We start from the raw sequence: 10,815 nt of genomic DNA on the forward strand, positions 1-10,815 counted from the left end.
ATAAATTATATGAACAAATTTAATTAATGTAAACAAAGTTTGAATCCTGGGGACCTTACGTCAAGTGACGAATTGTCAAAATGCACTAGAGTCCACTACCTGATATTTTTAAATCCACCTTGGTGCACCTCCATATGATTATATGGGTTTGTTCGAGTCGGTTGTCGTGTTCGAGTGGTGCCAGAGCGCAGTCTAAGGCGGCGCTCTGGGACCAATCGAACGAGACAAACAAACACGACTCTGTTCGATAGGTGCTCTGTCAGCTGTTCGATGTCTTATAGACCTGTCATGATGCACTGCAATACGCCTTTCTTTTCGTCTCGAAAATGAAGCATTTTCATAGTTTAAATGAATATACACCTACAGGGGGAAGATTCAACTCATAATTTACTAGTTATTCACATCTATAATAACATAGAAATCATTCAAATTTAATATTGAAAAATGTAAACAAACGTCCATGCCAAAACACATACAGTGCATACACATGGATTATGTACACACAATAGTTTAATACGTTTCAATCCTTTATATTTGATGTTATAATTGATTGAAAAGTTTAACAATAATTATTGATAGCTATTTTAAATATTTTGCACGCAATTTTAAGAAGAAAAAGAGACAAACTACGTAAACAAACTTAAAAATGTCCCGAATTGAATTCGATCTACTGTAGCTGTGAAGCGTTTGACAGCCAAGGTACTCACAGCACAGATGGGTATCGAACATCACAGACAGAATCCACTGACATGTTCGACTCGACGTTTTTCTTGTTTGTTTGTTTGTGTCTGACAGTGCATGATTATATGGGTTTGTTCGTGTCGGATGTCGTGTTCGATTGCTGCTAGAGCGCCGCCTAACGCGCATGATCGGTTTGAGGGAACGGTCAGAACTTCGCCGCATGCGATTTTGCCGCAAGCTTTTGTATGGGATTTAACGTTAATTACAGCACATGCGAATTTGCCGCATGCGGCGATGCGGCAAAATCAAAATCATTTGATATTGCCGCATCGCCGCATGCGATTTTATTTTAGATGTCTAAAATCATATACAATAATGATTATCTTTATAAAGAAATAACTAAATATCATAATAATACCTTGAAAAGCTAGAAAATTGAGAAAACTCATTTCTTGCCGCATGCGGCAAAATCGCATGTGGCGAGGTTCTGACCGTTCCTTGAGCGGCGAAGGTTTATACATAACATTGTGCGGTATGGCTGGCAACACGGCTCTTAAACACAAATTGACCGTTGCGAAAAATTGATCGGCGGAAGAAATCTTTACACACAATAGTTTTGTTATTTATAGATTGCTTCAATGGCTCAATTTTACGGTGAATTTCTACGTCTTATTTATATTTCAAAAAACAGCTGCCGGGAATGATTACACGGAAACAGGTAATTTAAGCAGTAATGGTGGCGGAATCAGTCACTGGATCGGAGTAGGTACTGTATTGGATCGAAAACTGGGACAGATCAAGGATCTGTTCCATGATAGAGGTACATTAAGGTACAATATTATAACCACAGTAAAAAAGGGAGCAGTATCTCGACCCATTCCAGGAACGGTACGGATTCAGACTCATTTCCATGGCATATCGGTTCAAGATCAACTACAGGAGAGGTTTGAGGATCAGTACCAGGGTAGAAATGATTTCTGAATTAGTTCCAGCAATTGTATAGGGGTGGTACAAATTCCAGGTTCGATACGAGTTATGTTTGGTACGATGGCTAGAACTATTAAGGATTGGGAATCAGTTTCAGAAGCGGTATGGACTCAGTATCAGTTCCAATATGGATTCTGGACCATTTTCATAATCTGAACCTAAGTTTGCTCAGTGCCGGTATCAGCTTCATTAACGTCTTTGGTCTTCACTTTGGTTTAAAATTCGTCTCTCTTTTTCTGCCCCGTGGATTGCAGGGGCATCGGAGAATTCAATTTGTTTTAAATATCTTTACCTTTCATAGTAAAGCCTCCGAAATTAGTTCGCGAAGTCCTGTTATCCAGTTAAATTATAGTGCCGATTATCTGACTCGATTGCGTGAGAAAAGTCTCAAAAACTCTGTGTTGGTATTATGATGCGAGTTTGACAGTTCAATTGCTTCTCGTTTGACATACCAAACTTAACGAAGCAGTTTGACGGGCGTTTGCATTACCTGACTCAAAAGAAGACCGGTTTTTATCAAACGTTTTGCCGTTAGGTCAAAGTGACGGAAAGTGAGTTGATAAATTGTGCATTGTTATCAATATCTGGAACAAATTACGCAAAATGTAAGTACAAAAAAAAAAAATCGAAATGATATTATGCAGTGAAAATAATGTGAATAACACACCGATTTTTTTTATGTTATATAGGACAACTGGTGAAGCACGTACTACTAGAGTACAATACCAGCAGTTGGTTACGCTGCTAGAAGAGGTACCCGAAATAGCACGAGGGCTATTTAAGGGAGACCAAAAAAGCTTCTGGACTAAAGTGGAGTCCAACCTAAATGCTCTGGGACCGCCAATAACCCGCCAGTGCGACCTGGAAGCGGGTACGTTTTTATATTTCTTATTGTAATATATACGCGTGCTTATGTTGGTATTAATATGTGATACCATTGTTCTCTTTTCTGTCACTCTCTCGAGACGCTTTTATTGGGCACTACTGCCATTAATATTTTTTTTCTATCGTCGCCAACATGCCGTTGATGGCATGTTGTATGGCAAGGCATGGGATGCACCTGGCAAATTAATATACAAGGGAGCGCCGTTTATCCGGGTACCTTTCATCCGGCTTTCCGTTTATCCGTGCTGTTGAGAAATGATAGTTCAATACAAAAGTGACATTGGGTTATGAGGAGGATATTTGAAAAAGCGGTTATAAGAGCACATTGTCATAACAAAAAACACTGTAATTCATGGCAAATTTTAAAAATTCTCTTTTGAAAAACATGAAGTTAATAAAAACTGGGTTATTTTTATTAAAAATTTCCAAAAAATCACCATGAATTGGTGATAAAATATATCATTTGACTCATTATCCGTGTTATTCGCTTATCCGGGCGAAGTCAAGTCCCCAGAAACCCGGATAAACGGCGCTCCACTGTATTACAATTTATTGTTTTATATTTCAGGTTTGGTTTGATTATAAATGTGCGGTGAAAAGGAAGCTGCGGGACAATAAAAAATCCCTTAATGCTACTGGAGGTGGGCCATTCGCCCAAAAGCCATTAAATGACTTAGAGGAAAGAGTGGCAAATTTCTGTAATTTGCATTTAACATTAGTAGGGAATTCAGGAAACTGTCATGGACTGAAAAATAATACGATTAATAATGAAAATCCACCTCCTGAACCAAGTATTCATATAGGGTAAACGTACCTATAGTGGTGCTAGTACCAATAGTGGTGGTATTTTTTCAGTCTTTTGCTATGCTATGCTCATTTGTTACTCATCGCGCTGATGCACGTTTGAAACCTGGCACTTGAAAAGTGTAACATGCGTTGGGAATTCAAAATTTTATCCGTTAAAATTTAATGTTCATAATAAGTAGAAAATGTCAGTTGTGTGGATTCCGAGAATTGCTCGTCAAAGAAAATCATTTAAATTTGAAATTGAATCTCGCTGTCAGTGGTTAAAGTTTTAAAAAAATTATCGTTAAAATAATTGATCAAATTTAAATTGTCGCGTCAGTGCAGTCTCAACAGTGCTCCTGCCGAAATCTGAAAACATAGTCTGGCCACTCTGGCCCGCAGGGCAAAAGCTCGCTCGAAAGGTCAAAAACCGTGGCAAAACGTCAAAAAAGACCGTCGCAAGCGCCTCCAAATCGTTGCGATTTTCCCTCGCTGGCGACGTCGTTTTTAAGTACTTGTGACGTCGGTTTTGACGTTTTGCGACGGTTTTACGACGGTGGCCGCCTTACCGTCCAAATAGACATACAGTGACAACGTCGCGTGCGACGACTTCGCGCGCGAAAATAGTAGCTCAATTTTGAAAACAGAGCTACTCGTCGCGCGCGACAATTTTGCTTCATCCTAAATAATCGAATTATCTAGTTTTTTCAAAAGACAGATATATGCCAAACGCAAAAAATAGATTTGAACACATTTTAACCCATTTTTGTCTGTTTTCAAATAAAAAACAAGTTGGTTGACAAAGTCAAATGAGCTACTTTGATCTACACCGAGTGAAATTTTGAGCTATTTTTCGTCGCGCGCGACGTTGTCGCTCTATGTCTATTTGGACGGTTAACATGTGGGCAAAGTGACCAGAAATACCGATGTCTAGGGAAAGTGTAGAGTTTGAAGGAAAAAATCTCATTTTTTTTAATCATTGAACTATAACACTCAGCCAAACAATCAAAACAATCAAATTAATCAAACTGCTGCGGCCCTAAGCGGTCGCGTGGAGCCCCGAGAAAAAGAACTGGGGAAAAAAATTAGCATCTAGTCCTTCTTTGGCTTAGAATTCCTAGTAAAATTTTCAGAGCGACACTTCAAAAAGAACTTCATTTGTGTGACCGCTGAACCAAATCTAATCCATCTCCTAGATAAAGGATGCATATTCTCGTGAGATGGAACTTTCATTTTGCGCATTAGCGCAACCAAACCCCCCCCCCCCCCACCCCTCGTTGAACACTTCTTTCGCTTTCACTTCTTTTAACTCAGTTAAGTTTCGAGTTTTAACCTACCGAAAACTACCGATAAAATTTTGATGCGCCTACCAAAAACCGCCAAAATAATCTGGCCACACTGTTTGACAGTGGGGAGAATTCACAGACGGAAAAAAATAATTTATTTTTTCATAAATAGGCTGTTTTGCTCCGTATTCCCTTTGTTTGATCTCTTTCATGTGAATTTTGATTGTTTATTTTCTCTTTTTGTTTGTGTGCTATATCGTTGCTTCATGTGGCCACCGCTTACCCGGCGCTCTAGCACCAATCGAACACGACATCGAACATGAAAAATGTATGGGATTTGACATGTTTGTCTTGTTTGTTTGTTTGTGTCTGACAGTGCACCTCCAAGGTGGATTAAAAATATCAGGTGGTGGATTAGGGCCTTTGGGGGGGTCGCCATAGTTGAGGGACTTTACGTCATTTTAGAACCGTTGACCATTGGTTTCCGCACACAAAGCTTAGCAAATATAACAGATTTCTTTGTTATTATGTGCATTTTAGTGTGTCTATTGATTTTATCGAAAAAACGTAATATATTAACAAAAGATTTGATGATTTGTTTATGCACGAAATTTAAAATCATGCTAGCATGAGTTCTAATCTCAAGTAAATTGTCCATGCGGCTCGTAGATAATGAGGAATTAAGGTAAAAATTGAAAAAAAAAAAATGATTTCTTAATTTTTATCATCAAAAATGTCGAAAACACAAAGAATTCTAGAATAAATTCACAGAATAACACAAAATAACACACTATAATGTATGGTTCAATGTTGAATAAGAAATACTCACATAGTTCAAAATATATTTTTAAAGAATATTTATTCGAAAAAATGGGGTAGATAAATTATATGAACAAATTTAATTAATGTAAACAAAGTTTGAATCCTGGGGACCTTACGTCAAGTGACGAATTGTCAAAATGCACTAGAGTCCACTACCTGATATTTTTAAATCCACCTTGGTGCACCTCCATATGATTATATGGGTTTGTTCGAGTCGGTTGTCGTGTTCGAGTGGTGCCAGAGCGCAGTCTAAGGCGGCGCTCTGGGACCAATCGAACGAGACAAACAAACACGACTCTGTTCGATAGGTGCTCTGTCAGCTGTTCGATGTCTTATAGACCTGTCATGATGCACTGCAATACGCCTTTCTTTTCGTCTCGAAAATGAAGCATTTTCATAGTTTAAATGAATATACACCTACAGGGGGAAGATTCAACTCATAATTTACTAGTTATTCACATCTATAATAACATAGAAATCATTCAAATTTAATATTGAAAAATGTAAACAAACGTCCATGCCAAAACACATACAGTGCATACACATGGATTATGTACACACAATAGTTTAATACGTTTCAATCCTTTATATTTGATGTTATAATTGATTGAAAAGTTTAACAATAATTATTGATAGCTATTTTAAATATTTTGCACGCAATTTTAAGAAGAAAAAGAGACAAACTACGTAAACAAACTTAAAAATGTCCCGAATTGAATTCGATCTACTGTAGCTGTGAAGCGTTTGACAGCCAAGGTACTCACAGCACAGGTGGGTATCGAACATCACAGACAGAATCCACTGACATGTTCGACTCGACGTTTTTCTTGTTTGTTTGTTTGTGTCTGACAGTGCATGATTATATGGGTTTGTTCGTGTCGGATGTCGTGTTCGATTGCTGCTAGAGCGCCGCCTAACGCGCATGATCGGTTTGAGGGAACGGTCAGAACTTCGCCGCATGCGATTTTGCCGCAAGCTTTTGTATGGGATTTAACGTTAATTACAGCACATGCGAATTTGCCGCATGCGGCGATGCGGCAAAATCAAAATCATTTGATATTGCCGCATCGCCGCATGCGATTTTATTTTAGATGTCTAAAATCATATACAATAATGATTATCTTTATAAAGAAATAACTAAATATCATAATAATACCTTGAAAAGCTAGAAAATTGAGAAAACTCATTTCTTGCCGCATGCGGCAAAATCGCATGTGGCGAGGTTCTGACCGTTCCTTGAGCGGCGAAGGTTTATACATAACATTGTGCGGTATGGCTGGCAACACGGCTCTTAAACACAAATTGACCGTTGCGAAAAATTGATCGGCGGAAGAAATCTTTACACACAATAGTTTTGTTATTTATAGATTGCTTCAATGGCTCAATTTTACGGTGAATTTCTACGTCTTATTTATATTTCAAAAAACAGCTGCCGGGAATGATTACACGGAAACAGGTAATTTAAGCAGTAATGGTGGCGGAATCAGTCACTGGATCGGAGTAGGTACTGTATTGGATCGAAAACTGGGACAGATCAAGGATCTGTTCCATGATAGAGGTACATTAAGGTACAATATTATAACCACAGTAAAAAAGGGAGCAGTATCTCGACCCATTCCAGGAACGGTACGGATTCAGACTCATTTCCATGGCATATCGGTTCAAGATCAACTACAGGAGAGGTTTGAGGATCAGTACCAGGGTAGAAATGATTTCTGAATTAGTTCCAGCAATTGTATAGGGGTGGTACAAATTCCAGGTTCGATACGAGTTATGTTTGGTACGATGGCTAGAACTATTAAGGATTGGGAATCAGTTTCAGAAGCGGTATGGACTCAGTATCAGTTCCAATATGGATTCTGGACCATTTTCATAATCTGAACCTAAGTTTGCTCAGTGCCGGTATCAGCTTCATTAACGTCTTTGGTCTTCACTTTGGTTTAAAATTCGTCTCTCTTTTTCTGCCCCGTGGATTGCAGGGGCATCGGAGAATTCAATTTGTTTTAAATATCTTTACCTTTCATAGTAAAGCCTCCGAAATTAGTTCGCGAAGTCCTGTTATCCAGTTAAATTATAGTGCCGATTATCTGACTCGATTGCGTGAGAAAAGTCTCAAAAACTCTGTGTTGGTATTATGATGCGAGTTTGACAGTTCAATTGCTTCTCGTTTGACATACCAAACTTAACGAAGCAGTTTGACGGGCGTTTGCATTACCTGACTCAAAAGAAGACCGGTTTTTATCAAACGTTTTGCCGTTAGGTCAAAGTGACGGAAAGTGAGTTGATAAATTGTGCATTGTTATCAATATCTGGAACAAATTACGCAAAATGTAAGTACAAAAAAAAAAAAATCGAAATGATATTATGCAGTGAAAATAATGTGAATAACACACCGATTTTTTTTATGTTATATAGGACAACTGGTGAAGCACGTACTACTAGAGTACAATACCAGCAGTTGGTTACGCTGCTAGAAGAGGTACCCGAAATAGCACGAGGGCTATTTAAGGGAGACCAAAAAAGCTTCTGGACTAAAGTGGAGTCCAACCTAAATGCTCTGGGACCGCCAATAACCCGCCAGTGCGACCTGGAAGCGGGTACGTTTTTATATTTCTTATTGTAATATATACGCGTGCTTATGTTGGTATTAATATGTGATACCATTGTTCTCTTTTCTGTCACTCTCTCGAGACGCTTTTATTGGGCACTACTGCCATTAATATTTTTTTTCTATCGTCGCCAACATGCCGTTGATGGCATGTTGTATGGCAAGGCATGGGATGCACCTGGCAAATTAATATACAAGGGAGCGCCGTTTATCCGGGTACCTTTCATCCGGCTTTCCGTTTATCCGTGCTGTTGAGAAATGATAGTTCAATACAAAAGTGACATTGGGTTATGAGGAGGATATTTGAAAAAGCGGTTATAAGAGCACATTGTCATAACAAAAAACACTGTAATTCATGGCAAATTTTAAAAATTCTCTTTTGAAAAACATGAAGTTAATAAAAACTGGGTTATTTTTATTAAAAATTTCCAAAAAATCACCATGAATTGGTGATAAAATATATCATTTGACTCATTATCCGTGTTATTCGCTTATCCGGGCGAAGTCAAGTCCCCAGAAACCCGGATAAACGGCGCTCCACTGTATTACAATTTATTGTTTTATATTTCAGGTTTGGTTTGATTATAAATGTGCGGTGAAAAGGAAGCTGCGGGACAATAAAAAATCCCTTAATGCTACTGGAGGTGGGCCATTCGCCCAAAAGCCATTAAATGACTTAGAGGAAAGAGTGGCAAATTTCTGTAATTTGCATTTAACATTAGTAGGGAATTCAGGAAACTGTCATGGACTGAAAAATAATACGATTAATAATGAAAATCCACCTCCTGAACCAAGTATTCATATAGGGTAAACGTACCTATAGTGGTGCTAGTACCAATAGTGGTGGTATTTTTTCAGTCTTTTGCTATGCTATGCTCATTTGTTACTCATCGCGCTGATGCACGTTTGAAACCTGGCACTTGAAAAGTGTAACATGCGTTGGGAATTCAAAATTTTATCCGTTAAAATTTAATGTTCATAATAAGTAGAAAATGTCAGTTGTGTGGATTCCGAGAATTGCTCGTCAAAGAAAATCATTTAAATTTGAAATTGAATCTCGCTGTCAGTGGTTAAAGTTTTAAAAAAATTATCGTTAAAATAATTGATCAAATTTAAATTGTCGCGTCAGTGCAGTCTCAACAGTGCTCCTGCCGAAATCTGAAAACATAGTCTGGCCACTCTGGCCCGCAGGGCAAAAGCTCGCTCGAAAGGTCAAAAACCGTGGCAAAACGTCAAAAAAGACCGTCGCAAGCGCCTCCAAATCGTTGCGATTTTCCCTCGCTGGCGACGTCGTTTTTAAGTACTTGTGACGTCGGTTTTGACGTTTTGCGACGGTTTTACGACGGTGGCCGCCTTACCGTCCAAATAGACATACAGTGACAACGTCGCGTGCGACGACTTCGCGCGCGAAAATAGTAGCTCAATTTTGAAAACAGAGCTACTCGTCGCGCGCGACAATTTTGCTTCATCCTAAATAATCGAATTATCTAGTTTTTTCAAAAGACAGATATATGCCAAACGCAAAAAATAGATTTGAACACATTTTAACCCATTTTTGTCTGTTTTCAAATAAAAAACAAGTTGGTTGACAAAGTCAAATGAGCTACTTTGATCTACACCGAGTGAAATTTTGAGCTATTTTTCGTCGCGCGCGACGTTGTCGCTCTATGTCTATTTGGACGGTTAACATGTGGGCAAAGTGACCAGAAATACCGATGTCTAGGGAAAGTGTAGAGTTTGAAGGAAAAAATCTCATTTTTTTTAATCATTGAACTATAACACTCAGCCAAACAATCAAAACAATCAAATTAATCAAACTGCTGCGGCCCTAAGCGGTCGCGTGGAGCCCCGAGAAAAAGAACTGGGGAAAAAAATTAGCATCTAGTCCTTCTTTGGCTTAGAATTCCTAGTAAAATTTTCAGAGCGACACTTCAAAAAGAACTTCATTTGTGTGACCGCTGAACCAAATCTAATCCATCTCCTAGATAAAGGATGCATATTCTCGTGAGATGGAACTTTCATTTTGCGCATTAGCGCAACCAAACCCCCCCCCCCCCACCCCTCGTTGAACACTTCTTTCGCTTTCACTTCTTTTAACTCAGTTAAGTTTCGAGTTTTAACCTACCGAAAACTACCGATAAAATTTTGATGCGCCTACCAAAAACCGCCAAAATAATCTGGCCACACTGTTTGACAGTGGGGAGAATTCACAGACGGAAAAAAATAATTTATTTTTTCATAAATAGGCTGTTTTGCTCCGTATTCCCTTTGTTTGATCTCTTTCATGTGAATTTTGATTGTTTATTTTCTCTTTTTGTTTGTGTGCTATATCGTTGCTTCATGTGGCCACCGCTTACCCGGCGCTCTAGCACCAATCGAACACGACATCGAACATGAAAAATGTATGGGATTTGACATGTTTGTCTTGTTTGTTTGTTTGTGTCTGACAGTGCACCTCCAAGGTGGATTAAAAATATCAGGTGGTGGATTAGGGCCTTTGGGGGGGTCGCCATAGTTGAGGGACTTTACGTCATTTTAGAACCGTTGACCATTGGTTTCCGCACACAAAGCTTAGCAAATATAACAGATTTCTTTGTTATTATGTGCATTTTAGTGTGTCTATTGATTTTATCGAAAAAACGTAATATATTAACAAAAGATTTGATGATTTGTTTATGCACGAAATTTAAAATCATGCTAGCATGAGTTCTAATCTCAAGTAAATTGTCCATGCGGCTCGTAGATAATGAGGAATTAAGG

General features: G+C 38.5%; 1 protein-coding gene across 1 annotated transcript; it reads left to right on the forward strand.

Annotated features, from left to right (window-relative positions):
* Positions 1–2,324: 2,324 nt before the first annotated feature.
* On the forward strand, positions 2,325–3,361 carry LOC133395024 (uncharacterized). The gene is made up of 2 exons (XM_061663261.1): positions 2,325–2,535; positions 3,122–3,361. The coding sequence occupies exons 1-2, from the start codon at positions 2,347–2,349 to the stop codon at positions 3,359–3,361; spliced, it is 429 nt and encodes a 142-aa protein (XP_061519245.1). The 5' UTR covers positions 2,325–2,346.
* The last annotated feature ends 7,454 nt before the right edge of the window (positions 3,362–10,815 follow it).

This window comes from Anopheles gambiae, unplaced genomic scaffold (assembly GCF_943734735.2).
Source record: "Anopheles gambiae unplaced genomic scaffold, idAnoGambNW_F1_1 scaffold_30, whole genome shotgun sequence".
Classification (NCBI taxonomy): domain Eukaryota; kingdom Metazoa; phylum Arthropoda; class Insecta; order Diptera; family Culicidae; genus Anopheles; species Anopheles gambiae.

Bases quoted from the DNA above. Each gene is read 5' to 3' on its own strand.
- LOC133395024 (XM_061663261.1), top strand. From the start codon at position 2,347: ATGTTATATAGGACAACTGGTGAAGCACGTACTACTAGAGTACAATAC. The intron at 2,536-3,121 runs GCGGGTACGTTT...TTTATATTTCAG, and splicing joins CCCGCCAGTGCGACCTGGAA to GTTTGGTTTGATTATAAATG.